Raw genomic sequence first — 26234 nt, 5'->3', positions numbered from 1 at the left:
TAAATTAGGGGCCATTTTACCTTGAAGTAAAAGAATCTGCTGGTCGGAAAACAGTGCCACTAAAATAAAAATTGATATAAAAATTATTTAAAATAAAAAAGCTAGCTGAGTACAGTGGCTTAAGTCTATAATCCCAGCACTTTGGTAGGTCAAGCAAGGCTGAAGGATCGTTTGAGGCCAGGAGTTCGAGACTAACCCAGGCAACATAACGAGACCCATCTCTACAAAGAAGTAAAGCATTAGCCAGGTGTGGTTGCACATGTCTGTAGTCCCAGTTCCTCTGGAGGCTGAGACAACAGGATCGCATGAGTCCAGGAGTTTGAGGTTGCAGTGAGCTATGACCACACCACTGCAATCTGTTCCTGGTGACAGAGTGAGAGTCTATCTGAAAAAGTAAATAAATAAATAAATAAATAAATCAGCTGCCTAATACCAAATTCATTGAAATTAAGCATTTTTCTCTCAAATACTTGGTGAAAAATAGTACTTTGATACTTTATACTTAGCAGTTCATCATTTTTGTTGTACTTCCTTATATAGTATTTTATTTGTGATAGGGCAGTCAGAATTATTATACCTGTTTTATAAATGAAGAAACCAAGGTATACAGATTTTTAACTCATGTAAGATAATATTGCTTGTGAAAGATTGAATGGAACTATAAACAGAGTTATCTGATGCCCAGGCCAGCATTCTTTCCCTTATATTCCATTACCTTGTGACTTTTGAATTAAAATTTTTTTGGTTACTTTAATAAGTTTTTGTGTGTTTTCTTATTGTGTTCCAGTTAAAACCAACTTTAAACCCCCCAATCTGTGGTGCTCAGACATTGCAATTAGCTAAAAACCATAATTAAATTTGCTTTTAAAGAGAAAAATCATGTTTCTTATTGAATTTTAAAAAATATTTATATTAATATGCTTGAGGGGTGGCAAAATTATTTTTTTAAGGAATTGAAAATTGGTGGAAATACTTTTTGAGATGAACTGATGTACATGCTTTTGTCAATAAGTTCTCAAATGAACACATATACAAACAAGCTTCTTCAGGGGCAGAAGAGATTTTTAATTTAGTTTATTTGCATCATTATAGATCAGTATTTAGGTTGTTTATATGTAAATGTATGATTTGAGGAACAATTAAGTGTTGACAAAGTAGATTGCAGTCGTATCAATTGCAGTGCATTTTCCATAATTTTTCTAACTGACATCTTTGATGATAAATAGTGGATGCCAAGTCAAAGCCGATTATACAGTGCACTAGGAATTCATGGGGCTGTCAGGGAGAAGACCGATTGACTTTAAATTTACATATTAATGAGAAGATTTGTTAAGAGGGTGCTTGACTATAGAAGCACGACATTTTATAAATAAAGCTGATGCAGGAAAATGGAAATTAAACCTTTTAGGTTAATAAATTCAAGAGACTGCTAAAATGCATATTTGCATTTTTATTTTCTTAAATTTACCTTACTCTTTACAGTCCATGTGAGTTGTTTTTTATTCTAGGTTAAGTTTGTATAATTTTCAAGGATATAAATTTGGTTGAGTATTTTCTTTGTCATTCAAGCCTATGATGGGAGAATACTTGAACCATAAATGTAAATCTCTAAGACTAAAGTTGCTTTTGTAGAATTAATGGATTTTTAAAAATAAATATTATAAGTCAACAAATTTTAAGAGTGATTAAAAAAAAAATCCAATCCACCGTTTAGTGGCACTAATTCTAAACTGAAATGAAACCCTAACACTGCCAGGATTGTTTTTAATTTTATGAATTTAGCTCATTAAAATTGAACTTTTTTTAGGACATAACAGTTTTGTAAGAATTATCAAAATATTTTACTTCAGTGATTTAGAACTTAAAGCTCTAGATATTCACCATTACCTTTTAGAATATGAATTCAGGTAATACAATTCTGGTGGCAGTATTTAGGGCACTTTGAAATTTAGAGTGATTAATTTTCTTTTGTCTCTGTATATCTGTACTTCAATTTTAAAACTACATAGGTTTAATAAAGTCTTAATTTAGAATTTTGTTTAAAGTAGTTTTAAGATTAAGTTCTTAAGTTTTTCAGCGGTAACTTTTAAAATAAGAACTTGTCAAAACTCAAAATTTACATACATAGTTTTTGATTAGTGATTTTCTGCATATACAAAGGTACTTGAGGGGAGCGCTTCACATGAACTCCACGTTTAGGTCCTGTCTTAAAGGACCCAAATGTTAGAGATTATTTTTATTGTGTTTTAATTTTCTTTACCAGTTAATTTTCTTTGTGAAACAAATTTTGTATTGTGTCTTACCATTTTACTGTTATTAGATCTTACTATTCCATGGAATTATTTTTAAACAGCATAGTGAGGAGTTGTATGTAGTACAATCCATGCTTTACAATGCAAATAAAAGAAGTTTTTCTGCACGTTCACAGGCAACTGTTGATGAAGGGTTCGATATATAGTTTAATGTGAAACTGTGGACCATATTGAAATGAGGTCTCCCCTCCTCCCATTGGTTATGAAGCATTTATCTTAAAGATTCTTTATTCTTTTTGTTGTTCATAATTTATTCCTATTGTTTGGATTCTTTTAAGTCGCGAAGTTTTCCTTTTTAAAAAAATTATTTTAAATTTTATTCAAATAGCATGTACGTGGTTTTTAAAAAAAGAAGTTGAGTAATACTACAAGGCTTATAAGAAAGAACATTTTCCTTTCTCACCCTTTCCTGTGCCTGAATTAGCTCTCTCAATTCTTTTAGAGAGAGAGAGAGTGTGTGTGTGTGTATATATTTCCATTTCTAGGTAATATACATATATTACTGTTTTTTGATAGTATTTATCATTATGTATTGACTTCCTATTATAGAAATGAAGAACTTGGCATTCTTATATTACCTTACTCTTCCTTCTTTGCAATACAATTACAATTTTTCAACCCATGTGTATTCATTTTACGAAGACTTGGTGAATATTATTCATGCATAGTAACATTTCATCTCCTTTCTTATGGAACTTTTGGTTATTTTTGGAATAAAAAACTTACTCATTTTAATTTGCCTTTTTTTTTTTTTTTATCATGTCACTATACAAAAAGCATTCCAAACCCTTGTTTTTTTTTTTTGAGACAGAGTGTCACTTTGTGGCCCTGGCTAGAGTGAGTGTCGTGGCCTCAGCCTAGCTCACAGCAGCCTCAAACTCCTGGGCTCTAGCGATCCTCCTGCCTCAGCCTACCGAGTAGCTGAGACTATGGACATGAGCCACCACGCCTGGCTAATTTTTTGTTTCTATTATTTTAGTTGACTGGCTAATTTTTTTCTATTTTTAGTAGAGACGGGGTCTCACTCTTGCTCAGGCTGGTCTCGAACTCCTGACCTCAAGCGATCCTCCACTGTGGCCTTCCAGAGTGCTAGGCATTCTACACTCCTTGTCAGAATATTAAATATTCTCCAAATATTGTTTTATATGCAGTTGTTGAGATACTTCTAATTGTCTACCAAATATCAATTCCCCTCTCCCCTCTTTAAATAATAGACTCCTGCTTTTGTTCAGGGTGGTGATATGCCCAATTAAAAATAATCAACTTCCTTTTACTCCTTTAGAGTCAGAAATGGCTATGTGACCCACTTCTGAAAGCTGGGATTCTGGCAACTTTATGGGTTATGTAGAAAACTGTGGAGGTGGTGGCAGCAGAGGTAGTTATAGAGGAGTTGACGGTGGCAACTATGGCAGTGGTCCTGGTTATGGTAGTAGAGGGGGCTTTGGTGGTGGTGGACCAGGATATGGAAACCAAAATGGTGGATATGGTGGTGGTGGAGGAGGATGTGCTGGTTACAATGAAGGAGGAAATTTTGGAGGTGGTAACTATGGTGGTGGTGGGAACTATAATGATTTTGGAAATTGTAGTGGACAACAGCAATCAAATTATGGACCCATGAAAGGTGGCAGTTTTGATGGAAGAAGCTTGGGCAGTCCATATGGTGGTGGTTATGGATCTGGTAGTAGACCTGGTGAATATGATAGCAGAAGGTTCTAAAAGCAGCAAAAAAGGGCTACAGTTACTACAGGAGAGAGGAGTTGTCAGGAAAGCTGCAGGTTACTTTGAGATAGTTGTTCGAAATGCATTAGAGGAACTGTAAAAATCTACCACAGAAGAAATGATGATCTACAGTCAGAAAAGTTATTGCAGCTTAAACAGGAAACCCTTCTTATTCGGGGGTGTCATAGCCACAGTTTGCAAAAGGTACAGCTGTTTATTAATGCAATGTCATGTCAGTTAGGTGTACGTTCCTGAGGTCTTTTATCTGTTGTAACTTTTTCTTTTTCTTTTCATTACATCAGGTATATTGCCCGGTAAATTGTGGTAGTGGTACCAGGAATAAAAAATTAAGGAATTTCTAACTTTTCAAAAAAAAGAAATCAGTGCATTCTGACCTTTATGAAATTTTTTATTAAAAACATTAGATGAGGCCGGGCGCGGTGGCTCACGCCTGTAATCCTACCATTCTGGGAGACTGAGGCGGGAAGATTGCTTGAGCTCAGGAGTTCGAGACCAGCCTGAGAAAGAGCGAGACCCCGTCTCTACTAAAAATAGAAAGAAATGATTTGGACAGCTAAAAAATATATATAGAAAAAAATTAGCTGGGCATGGTGGCACATGCCTCTAGTCCCAGCTACTCGGGAGGCTGAGGCAGGAGGATTGCTTAAGCCCAGGAGTTTGAGGTTGCTGTGAACTAGGCTGACGCCACGGCACTCTAGCCCGGGCAACAGAGCGAGACTCTGTCTCAAAAAAAAAAATAAATTGTAAAAAAAAAAAAAAAATATATATATATATATATATATATATATAAAATGAGCTGGGCATGGTGGCACATGCCTGTAGTCCCAGCTACTTGGCAGGCTGAGGCAGAAGGATTTCTTGAGCCCAGGAGTTTGAGGTTGCTGTGAGCTAGGCTGATATATGGCACTCTAGCCTGGGCAACAGAGTGAGACTTTGTCTTAAAAAAAAAAAGGAAAAAAAAGAAAAGATGAAAGTAAGATTTCTTGGACTGATGTTCTTCAGAGACACTAGCTTTTCTTAGGTAAGTAACACCATGAATTTTCATATATAGTACATAGAAAACCATTCTTGGCATGAAGAGCTACATTGTGGAAAATTTTTCTGTAGATTTTTTTTTCTCCTGGACAAAATAAATCCCCTTCCCTTTTTACCCTCCAACTCCTTGGATAGGTGTACATCCATCTGAAAATCCATGTAATTGTCTAGCATGAGACTTATAGTAAGCCTTCAATAAGTGCTACATAATGGTGCTGGTTAGTTATCTAATTGACATGCTGACATTTTCTAATTAAGCAGGTCTAGCCATGTTATTGGAGTCAACACATTAACTGCTGTGTGATTTGTATTTAACTCACACTAGTTTTGAGCCCAGGGCCTCGTGAAACAAAACCTGGGCAAAACCCTGCAGTTGGTTCATGAAAACCTTAGTTGTTGATGTTCTTATTATACTTAATACTGACAAATTAATTCTAAAAATGCAGATTAAAAGAATAGAATTCAAAATTTCGTTTTTTCATTAAATTAGAAAGGATCATTTTATTTTCGAAGTTTTTATCTGTTTTCATAATGAAACACCATGGCCCCAAGGAGAAAATTTTTTTCTAGTGTGGCAGTCAGTGTGTTAAGGATTTAGGGACAGTCGTTGACATTTTCTTTTTTAACATTTCCTTTAGCTTTGGCTACTGTCCTCCTCCAGGCACTAGAAATCTTGACAGGTTCCCTATTATAAATCATTAGTTCCAGAGCTAGGTGTTATTCCTGTTAGTTTATTTAGGGGTTAATTTATTTAGTAGTGTTGAGTGCCTACATATAAAAATATTTGTGTATCTGTGTGTATATATATGTACAATTCCATCCTTAAAATACTGTTTATTAAAAATGATTTAGCTTCTATTTTTGTATGTCGAGCTTACTTAGAATATTAAATATCTTTAGTGAGTTTATATTAGTTTTTTCTCTTATTTTCTGTTTCCTAAACATCCTTTCTGTGTGTTTAGCCCTATTTTTGCATTCCTTATAATTTTAAAAAACTGTATCTTTATACTATATACTATTAGTCTAATTATATTAGTGCTTTATGTCATTTTGTGTTTCCTGAATTTCCTTTTAAAGTTCTTCACTGTAAGTCATGGCTCCAAGAGAAACAGAGAAGTAGTTTTTATCCATGTTTTCCCCAACATTTTAAGAATTTTCAAATGGAAAGTGACATCAGCAAAAATTGCAGAAGCTTGTCTGTCCACAGAGACAGGAGGAAGCCTGGTGAAAAAGGGCTAGCGTCAACTTTCTGAATTCAAAAAATAGTCAAAGGTGTATAGCAACCATCCAAACATTTAAGAAAAAGGTGAGTGAAACTCAGTAGGAGAAATTTGTGGCATTTTTAACTTACCCTCACCCCATCCTCCCTTCTCTGCCTCAGTGGCAGGAGCTGGAGGGAACAGAGTAGACTTTGTTCTCAAACAGTTGTGATTATCTGTTTTGACCTGTCTGGGGGATCCCTAATGCAAAGGGCGGGCCTTTATTTTGCCTAAATTGGAACTCCCTCAGGGCAGATGATCTGCTGATACTACCTATGACAATAGATATCAATTGGGAAAAATAACGGACATGCCCAGAAGCCTGGAAGGAAAGGCTAGAGGAGGGAATGCTTTGGGGAATAAAAGTGTTGACAAGCTTCCTAGTATGCTATGGAATCTAGAAAGCTCACTGAATGCCTAGGGTTTGGCACATGTTCAGAAAAGACCTGATAAGAACCTAAGCTTTCACCTCTGACCTTCAAGCTCTGCACAAGAGACCATGATGCCTAAGACAGAGTTATCAATGGTCCAACTAAGTTTGATAGAGACAGCTGAGCTCCGATGACTGGGAGTTTTTTTTTTTATTATTTTCCTGTAGGAATTTAATAAAATTTCTGTCAAACGGCTAGCAGACTGCAAAGGTAACAGAACAGTAAACACTTGTGTGATAGCAGGCAAGAAAGAATATACTCTTTTCAAAAATAGCTTAGAAATGCCTCTAATCAAACAAAAATAAAAACCACAAGCAATAAGCAAACCAGCAAGATCAATCCTGGGAAGGAGTTAGAGTCTGAGTTACAGTTAACCCGTTATAATATGCAAAATGTCCTGTTTTCAGCAAAAAATTACAAGGCATGCAAAAAAGAAAAAAAAAAAAAAACAAGGAAATTTGCTCCAGTCACAGGAAAAAGAGAAAATGGAACTTTGTACCTGAGGAAGTCTAGACATTGGACTTTCTAGTCAAGGATTTTAAATCACTGTCTTAAATATGCTGAAACAGCTAAATGAAATCAGGAGAACAATATATCTCCAAGTAGTGAATATCAATAGAGAGAAGTTATGCAAAGGAACCAAATAGAAATTCTGGAGGTGAAAAGTACAATAACCAAAGTGAAATATTCACTAATGGACATCAGCAGATTTGAATAGGCAGAAAATAAATTGGTGAACTTGAAGATAGATCAATTGGGATCATCTAATCTGAGGAGCAGAAAGTAAAAGAGAATGAAGTAAGACGAACAGAGTAAGATGAAATAAGAGGACTCATTAGGTAAGGTATCATCAAATGTACCAACACACATAATGGATAGTCTAGAAGGAAAGGAGAGAGAAAAAGGGGCAGACAGAAGTATGTGAGGAAAAAAAATGGCTGAAAACTTCCCAAATTTGATGAAAGACACAACTCTGCACGTTCAGGAAGCTCATCCAGCTCCAAGTAGGAGAAATTCTGAGGTGCACACCAAGACATGTTTTAATCAAACTGTCAAAAGCCAAGGACAAAAAGAGAATTTTGCAAGCAGCAAGAGAGAAGTTTATAAATCTCATCATTTATAAGATTTTCTCAGTCAGATTAACAGCTGGTTTGTTATCAGAAACCATGGGGCCAGAGGCAGTTGAAGAACCATGTTTGAAGTGTTGAAAGAAAAAAAAGAAGTCAACAAAAAAGTCCTTATCTGGCAAAACTATCCTTCAGAAATGGAGAAGTTAATATATTTCCTGTATTGGTACATCAGTTCCTCTGAATTTTTTGAATGCATTTCAAAGTAAGATGTAGACATTAATGAACATTATCCCTAAACACTTCAGTATTTGTATTGTTAATTAAATTCAGTATTTTTTATGATTGTTTTGTTGATGTAAAATTTAACATGGTGAAATGCACAAATCTTAGAGTTTTGATAATTGTACATGTTAGTAACACAAACCCTTTTTGTGATATGGAATATTATTATCCTTCCATATTAATCGCTGTCTTCACAGTTTGTTCTAAGAGGCAAATATTGTTTTTATTTTTTTCACTATAATGTTGAGTTCAAAAAGTAAAGGATTTAAGATGTTACCCTACTTTCTCTCTCTCTCTCTCTCTCTCCCTCTCATCTCTCTCTCTCACACACACTTATATATAGTGTATGCACAGCAGAAAAGCAGAAACATTGATGGATATCAGGATCAGAGAAGAGACTTTTTATTTATTCACAGTTCATATTAGTGTCACTTCCCTACTCTTCAGTTTCTCATGAGGGTGATGCTGTGAGGGCCAGTGTCACCTGCATGTAGGGGAGAGGATCCCATCTTGAATGAGTGAATCACAGAGTTTATATAGGACTATGCGAGTCTCAGAGCTTATATAGGACTGCTTTTTCATCTTCTTCTGCTTCCCAGTGTAAAGAGGGATAGTTACATATCTTTCTAATGTAGACAAGTCCTTTCTTCTCTGGGGAGAGATGCAAAATGTCTCTTTATCCATTATTCTTTGGAATTAGATTAACAGATGAGTAAATGGCAAATGAGTCTTGAAAGTTAGAGATAGAGACATCCAGGGAGATTAATAGTTTATATCCCATTTGTTTAAGTTTCAAAGTATTAGAGTTGCCCATTGGATTAAAAAAAAAAAAAACTTTACTGATTTATCCCCTTCCTTCCAGAATGTCCACAACGATTGTAAAACCTGTGTTTAACCCATGTATTTTATACCTTAAAGGAGAGTTAAACTTATCAATTTCAATTCAACACACATTTACCTTTTTGATTCTAATAAAATCTATTTATTTCAGAGATTAAGGTAAGGAGAAAATGAATATATGGAATCATGATTAGCTCTACTTAGGATGGTTTTAATTTTGTTTCATAATTTATGATTGAATGAGAACCACTCTAAAGTGCATTCTGCTTAAGAAAAAAAAACAATTTTTTTTATTCACCATCCACTAGATCTTGATTAGTTTTTAAATAATTGTGACTCTTATTTCTCATGTCTTGAAACCTTTAGAGCTAGGTTCAACATGTGTCATGAGCATGTTTTATTTCAGGAAAATTTGAAAAATGCCTTATGTAGATCTTTCAGATTTCTCAGTAACAAAGTTTGGAAACTACTGCATTCAGAAAGCTTATTTCTTACATACTATGGCTGAATATATAGTCAAAGAAATGAGAAGTGCTGTGGGCAATTGAACACTGAATTTTCATAGTGGTTCAACACAAAGTTACTGTGCACAGGTGTTTCCGTAATTGTGATGTATTGGGGGAGATTCAGTGTTCAATGGTCCTCAAACCCACACTTCCACCTGTGTAGTGTAGTAGTCACTGGACTGTGGTATAAAACATGTAAAGTGAACAGCATAGCAGTTTCTTCACAGAAGGAAAAAAAAAAGAAAAACTCAAACCAGTATACATATCCTGTGTTGTTTTACATAGACCTGAATTTTGGAAAAGGGGACTCCTAATTTTTTTTTGAACAAAACATTAAAAGTTTTATTAAACATGAACTTTTTTCCTACTGAATTCATCTCTGATAATGTATGCCATCCATACAGAATAACTAATTTAATATAGTTGTTATGATATTGCTTATTATCAACTTACCCTGGTCTTCTCAGGAATATCTAACCCAATGTCAGAGAGATATAATACCAATATAGTGCTATAGTATCTGTTATGGACTGAATGTGTCCCCTCAAAATTCATATATTGAGCTCTAGCCCCTAATGTGATCATATTTGGAGGTGGGGCCTTTGGGAGGTGATTAGGTTTAGATGAAGTTACGAAGGTGGAGCCCTCATGATGGAATTAGTGCCCTTATAAGAAGAGACACCAGAGAACTTTTTTCCTGTCTTTCTGCCATGTGAGATAGCTGTCTGCAAGACACAAAGAGGGCCCTCACCAGGAACTGAATTACACTGTACCTTGATTTTAGACTTTCTAGCCTCAAGAACTATGAGAAATAGATGTCTGTTGTTTAAGCCACCCACTTTATGGTATTTTATTGCAGCAGCCCAAGTTGACTAACACAGTCTTACAGATTACATGGAAATGTCATAACATGTTCCTGTGGGTCACTTTTAAACATTATGTAATAGTCTGAGTCCACAGTAGGCTGCAGGCTGCAAGGATTGTTTTATCCTGGTGTAAATCTTAGGCTGACTTGGAATTCAGACGGCCAGTGGGTACATTCAGTGTCTTACTTGACTACTATAAATGTCAAGGTAATAAAGGGGAGAGATGACAGGATGAAGATAATAATTCCAGAGTTCAAATCCTGGCCCCACCACTTTTAATCTCTGTGACTATTGATAACTTATGTAAATTATGTGCACTTTAGTTCTTTCATCCGTGAAAAAGATAGCAAATACCTGCTTGGCTTCCAAGGATTCAAAGAGATATTTGTGCAAGACTTTATTATTGTATTAGAGATTTGTTAAGCCCAAGTTGCCTTTTATTTCTACTAAGTCTAGTGTTACTGACATATCACAGAAGTAGATATTTTTCAGGAATATGAGATTCTTTTATCAATTTTTAGACATAAAGTTTTGTTATATGCAGTTTAAAGTGATGCCAATTTTATTTTTTCTTTATTTTCTCTGTCATTCCATTTGAATTGACAAAAAGACCATAATTTTTGTTTTTTTCTTAGCAAATCTATTCAGATAAAATGAGTAAGTCTCCCTTATGTCTTAAGATCCCTCTAAAAAACAAAGATTTATCCTCAGCTCCCAAAATTGTGGGTTTGATACTGACTTCTTATAATTTTACATAAAACATCCCCCACTATCAACATCTGGCACCACAATCAATGAACCTACATTAACGCATTATCACCCAAAGTCCATAGTTTACATTAGGGTTCACTCTTGGTGTTACACATCCTATGGGTTTTGGCAGATATATAATGACATAAATATATCATTTTATTATCATACACAATAGTTTTGCTGCCCTGAAAATCCTCTGTGCTCTGCTTGTTCATGCTGTCCTCCTACCTATCCCTTGGCAATCACTAATCTTTTTGAATGTCTCCATAGTTTGTCTTTCCTAAAATGTGATATAGTTGGAATCATGTAGTATTTAGCCTTTTCAGGTTGGCTTCCCTCATTTAGTAATAAGCATTTAAGTTTCCACCATGTTTTTTCATAGCTTGATAGCTAATTTTTTTAAATTTCAAAATATTAAGGGGGGTACAAATGTTTTTGTTACCTGGACACCTTAAGTCAGGGCTTTTAGTGTGCCTGTCACCAGAATAGTATTTATTGTACCCAATAGGTAAGTTTTTATCCCTCACTCCCCCTCTACCCTCCCCTTGTCCTGGTTTCCAGTGTCATTTACAGCTCTTTGTGCCTGTGTGTACCCATTGTTTAGCTCCCAGTTATTAGTTGAGTACATGTGGTGTTTGTTTTTCCATTCCTGTGATACTTCACTTAGAATAATGGTCTCCAGTTCCATCGATGTTGCTGCAAATGACATTATTTCATTTCTTTTTATGGCTGAGTAATACTCCATGGTGTAATATATATACCACATTTTCTGTATCCACTCATCAATTGATGGGCACTTAGCTTGATTCCCCATCTTTGCAATTGTGAATGGTGCTGTGATAAACATTTGAGTGCAGGTGTCTTTTTGATAAAATGACTTCATTTCTTTTGGGTAGTTACCCAGTAGTGGGATTGCTGGATTGAATGGTATGTCTACATTTATTTCTTTGAGGAATATCCATATTGTTTTCTGTAGAGGTTGTACTAATCTGCAGTCCCACCAACAGTGTATAAGTGTTCTTTTCTCTCTGCATTCATACTAGCATCTATTATTTTTGGAGTTTTTAATAATGGCTATTCTGACAGGGGTAAAGTGATAGCTCATTGTGGTTTTAATTTGCATTTCCCTGTTATTATTGATGTTGAGCTTTTTTTCATATGTTAGCCATGTGTCTGTCTTCTTTTGAAAAACTTATGTTCATGTCTTTTGCCTACTTTTTGATGGGGTTGTTTGTTATTTTCTTGCTGATTTGTTTAAGTTCTTTGTACATTCTTGATTGTATAATTTGCAAATATTTTCTACCATTCTGTAGGTTGTCTGTTCACTCTGTTGATTATTTCTTTCACTGTACAGAAGCTTTTTAGTTTAATTAAGTCCCATTTATTTATTTTTTTATTGCTGTATTCACCTTTGGGGTCTTAGTCATAAGTTCTTTGGCTAGGCTGATGTCTAGAAGAGTTTTTCCTAGGTTTTCTTCTAGAATTTTTATGGTTTTGTGACTTACATCTAAATTTTTTATCCATCTTGAATTAATTTTTTTATATAAAAGAGATAGGGGTCCTGTTTCATTTTTCTGCATGTGGCTATCTAGTTTTCCCAGCACCGTTTATTGAATAGGGCTTCCTTTCCTTAGTGTATGTTATTGTCTGCTTTGTTGAAGATCAGTTGGTTGTAGGTAGATGGTTTTATATCTGGTTTCTCTTTTCGGTTCCATTGGTGTATGTGTCTACTTTTATACCAGTACCATGCTGTTTTGGTTATTATAGCCTTGTAGTATAATTTGAAGTCAGGTAATGTGATATATCCAGATTTGTTCTTTTTTTCTTAAGTTTGCTTTGGTTATTTGGGTTCTTTTTTGGTTCCAAAGAAAGCTTATGGTTATTTTTTCTAGATCTGTGAAATATGGTGTTAGTATTTTGATGGGGATTTTGTTGAATGTGTAAATCACTTTGGGCAGTATGGACATTTTAATGATGTTGATTCTACCAATCCATGGGCATGGATTATTTTTCTATTTGTTTCTGTCTCTGTGATATCTTCAGTGTTTCATGGTTCTCCTTGTAGAGATCTTTCACCTCCTTGGTTAAGTATATTCCTAGGTGTTTTATTTTCTTTGTAGTTATTGTAAATAGTACTGAGTCCTTGATTTGACTCTCATCTTGACTGTTATTGGTATACAGAAATGCTGTTAATTTGTGTATCTTGGTTTTGCAACCTGAGATTTTGCTGAATTTATCAATTCTAGAAGTTTTTTGGTGGAGTCTTTAGGGTTTTCTAGATACAAGATCATATCATCATGTGCTGTTGGATTTGGTTTGCTAGTATTTTGTTGAGGATTTTTGCATGTATGTTCATAAGGGATATTGGTTTGTAGTTTTCTTTTTTTTTTTTGGTATAGACTTTCCTGGCTTTGGTGTCAAGGTGATACTGGCTTCATAGAATGAGTTATAGAGAATTTTCTTCTTTTCAATGTTATGGAATAATTTCTGTAGGATAGGTACCAGTTCTTTGTAGGTCTGGCAGAATTTGGTTGTGAATCATATGGTCTGGGCCTTTTTTGTTGTTGGAAGATTTTTTATTACTGCTTCAACCTCGCTGCTTATTACTGGTTCAGGATTTCTGTTTCTTCCTGATTCATGCTTGGGAGGTTGTGTGTTTCCAGGAATTTATCCATCTCATCTGTGTTTTCTAGTTTGTGTATACAGAGGTTTTCATAGTATTCACAGATGATATTTTGTATTTCTGTGGTATCAGTTGTAATGTCTTCTTTTTCATTTTTGATTGAGCTTATTTGAGTCCTTTCTCTTCTATTTCTGGTTAATCTGGCTAGTGGTCTATCGATTTTGTTTATCTTTTCAAAGAACCAACTTTTTGTTTTGTTGATCATTTGTATTCTGTTTTTGGTTTCCCTTTCATTTAGTTCTGCTCTGAGCTTTATTTCTTTTCTTCTGCTGGCTTTGGGTTTGGTTTGCTCTTCTTTTTCTAATTCCTTGAGATGTGACATTAGGTTGTTAATTTGTGATCTTTCTGATGTGTAGTAGGCATTGAAAGCTATGAACTTTCTCCTTAGCATTGCTTTCACTGTATCCAATAGATTTTGAAAGCTTGCATCCCCTTTGTCATGCAGTTTAAGAAATGTTTTGATTTGCATCTTAATTTCGTCATTGACCCAAGGATCCTTCAGCAGCAGGTTGTTTGATTTCCACTACTTTGTGTAGTTTTTCTCTTGGAATTGATTTCTAGTTTTATTCCTCTGTGGTCTGAGAAGAAAAAATGGTATGATTTTGATTTGTATGAATTTGCAGAGACATGTTATGTGACCTAAGATATGGTCAATATTGGAAAATGTCCCAAGTGCTGATGAGAAGAATGTATATTCTGTAGTTGTTAGGTAGACTATTCTGTAAATGTCATTGAGGTCCATTTGTGTTAGAGTCCTGCTTAACTCTGGTGTTTCTTTATTGATTTTCTGCTTTGATGATCTGTCTAGTTCTGTCAGTGGGGTGTTGAAGACCCCTGCAATTATGATGCTACTGTTTATTTCTTTGCTAATTCTAGTAGAATTTGTTTTATGAATCTGGGAGCTCCTTTGTTAAGTGCATATGTATTTAGTATTATGTTTTGTTGAGTTGCTCCCTTTACCATTATATAATGACCATCTTGTCTATTTTTTCCATTGTTGATTTAAAGTCCGTTTTTATCTGATATGAGAATGGCTATACCTGCTCACTTTTGGTTTGTATTTGCGTGGTATATGCCATCCTTTTACCTTGAGTCCACGCAAGTCCTTGTGAGTTAGATGGGTTTTCTTGGAGGCAGCTCATACTTCGCTTTTATTTACTCACCCATTCAGCCAGTCTGTGTCTTTTCAGTGGAGTGTTAAGACCATTCATGTTCAATGTTAGTACTGATATATGTCATACTGTTCTGTTTGTCATGTGGAATGATACCTTGTTTTGTTTTCCCTCTTGTGTTATTGTGTGTATGTGTGTTTTCTTAAGACAGGGTCTCACACTGTCACCTGGGCTAGAGTGTAGTGGCATCATCATAGCTCACTGCAGCCTCAAACTTCAGGGCTGGGCTCAAGCAATCCTCCTACCTCCTTCCCAAGTAGCTGAGACTCCTGGTGCACTACCATGTCTGGATGATTTTTCTATTTTTTTGTAGAGCTGGAGTCTCACTATGTTGCTTAGGTTGGTCTATCTGCTGACCTCAAGTGACCCTCCCTCCCTATCCTCCCAAAGTACTGGGATTATAGGTATGAGCTACCATGCCCAGCCATGTGCTATCATTTTATATAAGTTGTGAGATTTAACTTTGGGGAGTTTTTTTACTGGTGAGTATCTATTGTGCTGTTCCATGTATACTGCAGTTTTGAGCATTTCCTGTAGGGCAGGTCTAGTAGTAACAAATTGCGTTAATGTTTGCCTGTCTGGAAAAGTCTTTATTTCTCCATAATTTATGAAACTTAGTTTTATAAGATATAAAATTCTTCGCTGGCAGTATTCTGAATTCCGTTTCTGACATTTCAACGATTTCCTTTTGTTTGGGGTCCTTTGCTGTAGATCTTTTGTGATTCTTTGTGGGTGCACTAGCTTGTTTGTTTATGTTGTCAGAGTTCTTTTGCTGGTTTCTTCTCATCTGCAACCTCTTCTCAGCTCAGGGCAGATAGGTTTGCAGGTCATCTGTTCTTCTTTGCTGGGAACTCTCCTACTTTGTGAGAAGAAGGAGAGGTATCTAGGTGATGCTTCTGTGTCCTTCTCTCGAAGATTGCCCTGACAGGAGAGGGGTGGATGCACAAGAGCCTGTAATGCAGCTGTTCTGTGTTGTCCCATTGCCCTATGGTTGTCGCAGTACAAGCTGGTGCTGGATGACCTTTGTGAGGAGTGGTGGGCTGTTCCTCAGGCTGTTGTAGGAAGATCGGGTGGAGGACTGGGCAAGCCCCTCTCCGTGGAGGCTGGCGTTGCAGGGAGATTGCTCTGTCCAGTTCTCCCCATGGCAGTGGCAGTTGGGCAAGGCTATTTAGGCGGTGGTCACAGGAGTCTGGGCTGCTGGCATTTGCTCCACCTGGGTCTGGGTGCAGTGGTGGCTGGTGGCTAACAGGTCCCTGGCAGAGCGTCCTGAGATATGGCAGGTGGGAGTTGTGGGGGTGGGGCTGCCGGCTGAAAGGCAGCTTGGGGGCCATGAGGTTGGGGCTTTGGAGCCACCGGGGAGTGCAGGCGCCAAGTCCTCCATCCCCAAGTGTTGCCTGGTAGTGAAGGAGCCTGTGGGGTCAGTGCTGTGGGGGTGGGCAGCAGAGTGGGGTCCTCGGGTGGGGCTGAGGGGCCTGGCAGCATCGTAGGCTTCCATGGGGTCCAGTTGCAATGCAGGAGCTGCTTGTGTGAGGGGTTGGGGTGTTAGGTGACTGTGCAGTTGTGGGGATGGAGCTGTGGGGTCAGAGCTATGGGCTTGGGTGGGAGCCTTGGGGACAGATTGTGGGTCCTGCCGTGGGTCTGGGCCATGGTGCCGGGTGGTAGCATGCAAGGCTGGGCCTCTGGGCACTTTGTTTCTCTCCCTGACCACCTGCCGCTGAGGCAGCGTCCTGCGGCTTCTTGTCTTGTGTTGACTTCCCCGCACTGTATTCTGCTTGAATCCCCTGTGGGGTAGAGACACCGGGCTCTCAGAGGGCGGGTGAGAGCATCCACTCTCCCTGCTTCCTCCCCTTCCCGAGGGGGTGATGTGGAGGCGGGTCCAGCAAAGCTGAGCCCTGTGTAGACCAGGCATTCTGAACCTGAGAGCTTAGAGTAGCATTAGTTGCAGCAACCTGGAATGGAACAGGTCCTTATTGTGCCTGTTCTCTGGTGCATTGTCGCTGCACAGACTCCAGACAGTTCCCTGATCAGTCCGGAGATCTGCAGTGGTGGTGGGGCCCCATTACAGCTCCTGTTGCAGTGTCTGTGGCGGTAGGGTGGACCCCCAGGACTCTCTCCTCCTGTCCTTTCCCATGTGAAGATGTCTCCCCAACAAACTTTCCCCTTCCTAATCCCCCCAAGTGGATTTTCCTGTCACCCTCTCCTTCGCTCCGAGTCTCTCCTGTCACTTCTCTGATGATTCCCAGTGCTTTCTCCAAGAATGCCCATCCATAGGTGGCATCCACTTGCAACTTTGGATCCTCTCCTTGAGAGTGGCATGCACAGGCTGCTTCCAGTCCTCCATCTTGCCTGCTTCTCCTTTATAGGTAATTTCTTTTTAGCACAGAATAATATTCCTTTGGATGTACCATTTTTTATTTATCCATTCACTGACTAAAGTACGTCTTGATTGCTTCCAGGTTTGGGCAGTGATGAATGAAGCTTGTTGTGTATCCATGGAAGTACATTTTCAGCTCCTTTGGGTAAATACCAAGGAGCTTGATTGCAAGATTGGTAGGAATATGTTTAGTGTTGTAAGAAATTGCCAAATTGTCTTCCAAAGTTGAGGTACATTTTACATTTCCACAAGCAGTGAATGGGAGTTCCTGTTACTTTACATCTTTGCCTACATTTGGTGTTCTCAGGCTTTTGGGTTTTGTCCATTCCAATAGGTGTGTAGTAGTATCTCCTTGCTGTTTTAATTTGCAGTTCTCAAATGACATATGATATTGAGCATCTTTTCATATGCTTACTTATTATCTGAGTATCTTTTTTTGGTGAGATATCAGTTCACGTCTTTAGTCCATTTTTAAAATAAGGCTGTTTTCTTATTGTTGAATTTTAAGAGTTCTTTATATATTTTGGATAACAATCTTTTTTTAAATTTTTAAAATTATTTTAGAGACAGAGTCTTGCTCTGTTACCCAGGCTACAGTGCAGTGGCATGATCAAAGCTCACTGCAGCCTCAAACTCTTGGGTTCAAGCATTCCTCCTGTGTCAGCCTCTTGAGTTGCTAGAACTGCAGGCATGTGTCACCATACCCAGCTAATCTAAAATTTTTTTTGGTAGAGACAGGGTTTCAATGTGTTGCCCAGGCCTGTCTTGGAACTCCTGGCCTCAGCCAACCTTCCTGCCTCAGCCTCCCAAAGTGCTGGGATTACAGGTGTGAGACACTACACCTAACCAGCAATGCTTTATCAGACAGGTCTTTTGCAAATATTTTCTCCCAGTCTGTGACTTGTCTTGTAGTTCCCTTGACTTTTCATGATAAGTATAAAACTTATACTTTTCATTAAAAGTGTTTTCCAGTGATATTTATATCAAGATTTAAGTAAAGATTGTGCATTATCTGCAAGCACTTAGCAAGGGAAAAATACTTCATTAAATGATATTAACCTAAATCATTTTACATGATTTTTTAAATTATTGTGATAATGCATAAATACATGCAAATTGCTTTTAAGTAATTTAGTGATTTTTTATCTCAATTTTATTCAGTTAAGCTTTTTAAAAAATAATTTAGATTCACATGCAGTTGTAAGAAATAATTCAGAGAGATCTGGTAACCCTTACTCAGTTTCCCCCAATGGTAATATCTTGCAAAACTATAGTACATTTTTAAAACGAGGATATTGACATTGACACAGTCAAGGTTCAGAATATTTTCATCACAGGGATCATTTATGTTGCCATTTTATAGTTAAACATACTTTTTTTTGGATGCTTAACCCTGCCCTCCCAATCCTTAAGCCATGGCAACCATTAATCTTTCTCTATTTCTACAATTTTGTCATTTCAAGAATGTTAAATAAACGGAATTATACGATATATAACCTTCATTGTAGATTATCCATTTTGTCATTATATAATGTCCCTCTCTGTCTGTAGTAATTTTCTTTGAAGTGTACTTTATCTGATATTAATATCACTATTCCTGCTTTTCGTTGATTTATATTAGCATATTATGTATTTTTTCCATCCTTTTACTTTCAACTTGTCTGTATCTTTATATTTGAAGTGAGTTTCTTATAGACAGCATATAGTTGGGTCATGTATTTCAATCTCCTCTTCCAGTGTTTGTCTTTTAATTGGTCTATTTATTTAAATTTAATCTAATTATTGATTTTTTAAGGGTTAAACCTGCCATTTTATTTTTTGTTTCATTTGTTCTCTCTGTTCTTCATTTCTCTGTTTTTCTTTTGTCTTCCTGTGGGTTATTTAAACATTTTTTAGAATTCCATTTGTATTTATCTGTGGTTAATTTGAATGTATCTCTTTGCATGAGAGTAGCTCCCAGCTAGTCCTGCTCTTATAGCTGTCTGTCTGGGAGGGATAGAAGTGCCTCATTATTACTGTTCCACATGGATCTTTCACTGATACTCACCATGGTATGGGAGAATGGCTTTGGTTACTACTAGGTGTGGTGCTTCAAGTCCTGGCTATCCTCCAGTCATCCTGACATCATCGCAGTGGGGAAGAATAAGGTCACTATGTTACTAATGGGTAGGCTTGGAAGTCCAAGCACCCCACTTGATCTCTTTTGACACTATGAGGGTTCTAATTACCTCCTGATGGGGATGAAAATCTTGGTCCCATTTTAGCCTTTCTGAAACCACCTCGATAGGGTGGTTGGGGCATCACGCTACAGCCTAGCAAGTGAAAGTCTAGGATGATCATCTTAGCCTTTACTGGTAGGAATGGGGGTAGGGCTGTAATTTTTTCTCTGATGTTGGCTGCACTAGAATAATTATGTCTAAAAGTTTTCTGTCTTGCTAGACTTCCGCTTTCTTGGTCCTTTGGGAGTTTGTTTTATCTGTACTTGTTGCCAGCTTCTCCAGCACCTGGTCTTGGAGAGATGAGATAAAAAGTAAACCGAGGTAACTCACTGTTGTGTCATTCTTTGGGTCCTGAGGTCCCTAGCCAGTCTTCCTTCTCATTGCCTTTCAGAGTCTTCTTATGTTTGTTTTATATGTAATGTTTTGTGTTTCTAGTTGTATTTAGTGAGAGAAATTAGAAAAAGTATATCAATTCCATCTTCCCAGAAGCAGAAAGTATGTTTCAAATACCTGGTAACAAAAATTACCTCTAAACAGTAGTTGAATTGGATGTATGTGGATATTACTGTGTTTGTGTACTTTTTGTTTATTTTGGGGACTAAATGGCTGTAGATAGGTGTATTTTATTGGTGGAGATAAAGAATTTAAAACAAAAACCTGGAATCAACTCCTATGAATATTCATAAATCTCAAACTTTTTTTGAACAACTCAGGGATGTACTTAATCACTAGTTTTTACCTGTCAAGCTTTATTATGATTTCTTTTATGTTACTGTTCATACAGTTCTCCTTCTTCTGACTCTTTGATCTAGTTATAGGGTAACTGACAATTACGGAAATAGTTTTGAGGTTTTGTGTAGTGTCATAGGCTTTGTTAGAATCTAATGGTCATGTGTTCCCTTTGAGCAACTATAGGTATTTCTATGGGGATTTAATATTCAAAGATTAACTATGTATTATAGTAGAAATGTCATCTGTACCACTGCTACTGTGTTATAAAATAAGAGAAAAATAAAAAGCCTTTTATTCCATATAAGTTGTATAATATTTTTATTTTTTTATTTTATTTTAAAAAATATGTATGTATGTATGTGTGTATGTATTTAAAGACAGGATCTCACTCTGTTGCCGGGGCTAGAGCACAGTGGCAGTGGCATCATCATAGCTCACTGCAACCTCAAACTCCTGGGCTCACATGATCCTCCTGCTTCATCCTCCCAGGCAGCTATGACTAGGTGCGTGCCACCACGCCTGGCTAAGGATTTTTTTTTTTTTAATTTTTTGTAGAGACAGGGTCTCACTATTGCCCAGGCTGGTCTCAAACTCCTGGGCTCAAGCTATCCTGCCTTGGCCTCTCAAAGTGCTAGGACTAGGTATGAGGCCCTGTGCCAGGCCTGTATAATATTTTGAAATTGCCCCAACGGTAGTATGTTACAACAGTAAGATGTTATTGCAGATATTGTAAAACACAGTTTTCTTAGACTGTATAATTACTTGAGCTGTTTAAGGTGTGAACTAATCTTGGGATTGGATTTCTTTTATTGTAGGATGATGGTCTAGAAGACAATGAAAAAAATTTCTATGAATCTGATGATGAACAGAAGGAAAAGACTGACAAAAGGAAGAAGACATATGCTATGGATCCAGACCATAGGCTCTTGATTAGAAATACAAAGCCTTTGCTTCAGAGCAGGAATGCAGCGGTATGTTAAAATCCTTATAAGAAATGATTCACAGATTTTTAAAAATAGTAATAAGTATGTAAATTTAGTAAATGAGTCTATGTATGCTAATGGAGCATTTGTTTGTTTACATACCAAACACATGTAAGGGATATTTGGAAATACAGTATGAAATAGAAGCTATAGATTTAGAGAACTCATTTCTGGAAAGTAATGCCTAAATTTATTTCAGCCTTCAGTGTTTCCAGGTATGCAAAATTAGGTTTTGATGAGAATCCTGGTTTGGTAGTTGTTGGCCTAGTGGACTTTGTTTGCTTTTCTGTAGTTTTGTTAGTTGGCTTTTTATTAATATAAGTTATGAGCCCAAGTTGTTTCTCAATTAATTGGATTATATTAACCTTTATGCAAAGACTGTGTATATTTCTCAGTTACTCCATTGTGTTTGAGTCCATAATGTTTCTATCTAACTGACAGAATTTTTAAGAGACTAAAGTATAACAAAAAGTAATACCTCACACATAGTGAACTTACATTGGTAGTAATAGTAACTAAAAATCATCTTTGTTTGAGTCCTAGGGCTTTTTTTGTTTGACGTCTTTTTAAATAACCTTTTATATTTTGGAAGAATACATGTACACAATAAAAAATCAGAAAATATAAATTAGCAAAACTAAAAAAAAAATTAAAACATCGCATTCTCATCACTCAGAAATCAGTTATAATATCTTAGTGCATTTTCTTCCAGATCTTTTTTTGTTTGTATAAATATACATATATTCACATGTATATGTACATATATATTTTTAACCAAGATAAAAATCTTACCATGTGTTGTAATTTTTAACCTGTTTTTTTTTAGTCAGTTCTCTCCGCCTTTGTATTTCAATAAAATTTCATCTCATAAAATACCAGTTTATCTTAAATTGTTCTATAGTTTATCCAGACCATTATCTCATGCATTACATCTGGTTGTTAAATTGTTTAAAGCCTCTCAAGTCCTGCAGAATGTCCTTCTCGATTTGTCTGGTTGCTTCTTTTATAATGTCATTTAATTTATCCTTTTAAACCCTGTGTTTCCTGATAACTGAAAATTACATCTAAAGGCTTGATGAATTTAAGTTAAACATTTTCTTAAAATATTTTTAATTAAGAAAATATTCTTAATGAATTGTTTTTTCTTACATTAGTGAAAACTCTGAGTATGAGGAACTTTACTTGAGTCACTCTCTATTTTCTGATTCTTGAGAATTTAGGGTTTACAACTTTGTATATCTTAGTAACCAGTAGCAGTTTTTATCATACACCTGGTAATTGTTTCCAAATCATTATTCAGTAACCATGTTCGGTCATAACAAAAATATTATTCCACAGATGTTGTAAAATATGATTTTATTTTAGTGTGCCCTAGCTTAGCCAGACACTAGTTAGGTAGCTGCAATTTGCCATCTAAAACTCTGCTTTATGAGTGAATCACTGTTAATTTAATTTTGTCTTAGAAATTGATTTTAAAGTCCAAATACTTACTGATCAAAATTGTTCTCAAATGATGAAACAAATCGAGGTAGTTTACTTTTTGTTCTAGTATATTTTGGTACCCTGTTTTTTGATGCTGCTAAAATATAAGTAAAGGCTGACTTTTAAAGAATTGTGAGTAGCTTTTTTGTTAACCTTATACTCAGATTTATGGAGAGACTTTGAGAATTTGTTTCAGAAAATTTATTCATTGCTGTGTAGATTGGATTACAGATAGATACTGGAAACAGAATGTTAACAGTCTAAAATAAGGTGATAGTGGCCTGAATATTTAAGAATAGAAAAATGAATATAGTTTGTACTTTATTATGAACATACTGGATGTAACTGTAGAAGGCCTTTGAGGCTGTACATTTTTAGTCTTTTTGGATTCTGGAGTTTTGGGAGCTTTCCTCTTGGCTTTTATAAATTAGCCTATACATTTCAAATTTTGAGTTTAGAGGAAACTTTAAACTGTTGGATTGGTAATATTGAGGAAAAAGAAGATTATTTAGTCCTTTTGGATGTTGGAATGCCCTAATATATTAGAATGAATGACATACCAAGTGGAAGCTAGAATTTTAAAAACATTGACCTATATAGAAGGTACAGTTTATGTTCTTGCCAGTGGGATTGGACTTATTATTTGTGATGGAATAGCATTTAATTATTATGTATAAAATACATTAAAATTAAGCTTCAATTTTTTTTTCTGTCATATACTACTTACTAGCCAGCTATGTGGCTTAATATTTTTACAAATGACTATCACCTTGTATTAGGTCAATCATTAATTGGGATTCTTTTATCTTTGTAAGATTTTAAATTTAGGAGAGTTTACTTTATAATTAAATCATATTTTGTAGATCATAAGTGAAGAAATGAGATATTCTTGCACTCCTAAAATTCTGGACTGACATCTAAAGGCATAATCAGTCTTGTAGAAAAGTACAACTAATGCCAAACAACAGTAAATTTAGGACCCTGTAATCTGTAATTTTTAAAATACAGTTTTTTAGTTTCAGAAGAAACTCTTTTTACCTCAGGCACTCTCATGTGCTGTATACTATTTAGGCATACATAAAACTGCCGAGTATTTGTTAGAATTTTATACCAAACAAAAATAAAGTAGTATTAGTATATCCTTTGAGCCAAAGACAAGATTATGTAAGTTCTATAGCTGTGTCTCTGCAGTTGTCACTCTGAATCTAAGTGTAAAGGCACTTATGGGAAACTCTTATATTTTGAGACAGAGAAATTCTAATCACCCTTATAATGGCTTTGAACTAAAGACTATTTTTAAGGTTTGCATTTTGAAAAATAAGATAATTTTAAATGCTGCTTTAGATGTTTTAATGGAGTTCTTTTAATTATAACTTAAATGTGCTGATTTTTCTTTATTTCAGCCTACTTCTACTGTTATCCTGAAGTATCTGGCTTCACTTTGAAAGGCATGCTTACAATTCTTAAAAATTCCCAGTCTCAGAGCAGTAGCAGTACTAGGAGGAGCATGGAATTTGGAACGTCATGTTGAGCTTTGGCACGTAGTGGCTGTCACATCTTGAGCAGTTCGTTTAACATCTATTTTCTTTTCTGAGGATGTGTTAGTTTCCTAGCACTGTCATACAAATTGCCACAAACTGGGTGGATTAAAACAACAGAAATTCATGCTAACATTTCAGTAAATCAGAAGTCCAAAATCACGGTGTAAACAGTGTTGGTACCCTCTGGAGGCTCTGAGGGAGAAAGCTGCTCTTTCCCAGCTTCTGGTGGTTGCTGGCAGTTGTTGGCATTTCTTGGCTGGTAGATGCATCACCCTAATCTCTTCCTCCATTTTCACATTGCCTTCTTCTCTGTGTCTTTTTGTGTCCTTTTCTGTCTCTTATAAGGAGCTCTCATTGAATGTAGGGCCTATTCAAATCCAGCATGGTCTCATTTCAGTCCTTACCTTAGTCATTTGTGCAGAGACCCATCTTCTAAATAGGATCACATTCTAAGGATAGACAAAAATTTGGGGGAGGGGCACTTCTTCAACTCACTACAACAATAACATTTTATTTTACTTCACAGGAATTTTGTAGGAGTTAAAGGAAACAATATCTAATAATGTATTTTGAAACTGTAGATTGCCCTAGTGTTCCTAGTTCCTATTATTTTTATGCTTTATCTTTTAGGTGGTTATGGCAGTTGCTCAGCTGTATTGGCATATAGCGCCAAAATCTGAAACTGGCATTATTTCTAAATCAGTAGTGCGTTTACTCCGTAGCAATAGGTAAGTCAATATTTTATATATGTTTTTTCTTTTGTGTTTCTTCAAAAGTAATGTTTGAACAAATATAATCTTTCTTTCAGACATTTAATAAGTAGCTCTGACTACATTTTATCAATAAGATTTCATACTAAAGGGGATCAATATAAAAGCATTTATAACATTTATCTCAAACTTAATGATAAATATTGAAAATGTTTTAAACTTAGCCCAAAGAGATTGAAAATATTTGTGGCATAGAGTAGTATATGCTGTCACTGGTAACTAGGTGTTTGATATTTTTAGGTATAAAAATAATGATGTTTGGGAGTTTTAGTAAATCTGGAATTGCTGAAAAACTATACTGAAGTACCGTCAGATTGACTTAATTACTGTGGTTTGCTCTATTTTAAAAGGAGAGCTATACAGAAACAGGATGTTGGTATTTTGAGATGAAACTCTGCCAACCTGCTCATATGCTAGCAAATTAATAAACTCTTTTCTTCTCTTCAAAAAAAAAAAGAGCTATATATATATTTTTTTATTTCAAAGTATTCCGGGGTACAAATGCTTTTGGTTATGTGGATCACTTTTGTAATGCTTGAGTCAGGGTTATAAGTGTGCCCGCCACCTAGATAGTGTTCATTGTACCCCTTAGGTAGGTTTTTGCCCATCCCCTCCACTCCCTTCCCCGTTTGATTTTCATTGAGTTATACTTCCCTCTGTGCACATGTGTGAAGAGAGCTATATTTTTAATAGCTATTCATTTTAAAGAATTACATATTCTTTTAGTTTTGTATAGATATTTACATAGAAAGCAAGGAAGCACACCACCTTCTTTTTAATTTTACCTCCTTATAATTCAGTGGTTTAGGTCAACAATTCAAAATACCTGTATTGAGTTCCCAGGACATGTAACATGAGAAACGTGATTTCCAGTTTGAAATCAGATATTTTTTGTTTGTTTTCTGTATTTAAGAATAACTTTGTTACAGCTATTTAGCATGCTTTAGATATTTTACAATAATGAGTTGTTTTAAATTAAAAATTTTGTTTTTTTATTGAGTGCTCACTTCCACTAAGTGGGTGGAGAAAAAAAGGTATATATTTACTTTTGCCCTTAACTAGAACTTAGCACTCAACTTTAGCCCTTGACTAGCTTTTGCCATTCCTTAGTAACAAGTGAGATGACATTTCCTTTGTGTTCCTGTTCCCCATCTTTATATTTAGTCATTCTTTTCTCTTTTGTT

The 26234-nt window shown here is 35.9% G+C and overlaps 1 protein-coding gene across 3 annotated transcripts in view; it reads left to right on the top strand.

The window, feature by feature from the left end:
* AP3B1 (adaptor related protein complex 3 subunit beta 1) overlaps nt 1–26234 on the top strand; it is a 225752-nt gene that overhangs the window by 58993 nt on the left and 140525 nt on the right. For all 3 annotated transcript variants that reach the window (XM_045566381.1, XM_045566382.1, XM_045566383.1), the window contains exons 8-9: nt 21090–21245; nt 24911–25008. In XM_045566381.1, the coding sequence (XP_045422337.1) occupies nt 21090–21245; nt 24911–25008 (254 nt within the window). The remainder of the gene's footprint in view (nt 1–21089; nt 21246–24910; nt 25009–26234) is intronic.

Source organism: Lemur catta, chromosome 12 (genome assembly GCF_020740605.2).
Source record: "Lemur catta isolate mLemCat1 chromosome 12, mLemCat1.pri, whole genome shotgun sequence".
Classification (NCBI taxonomy): domain Eukaryota; kingdom Metazoa; phylum Chordata; class Mammalia; order Primates; family Lemuridae; genus Lemur; species Lemur catta.
The sequence above is the reverse complement of the archived record's forward strand: the minus strand, read 5'-3'. Positions and strand labels throughout refer to the sequence as shown.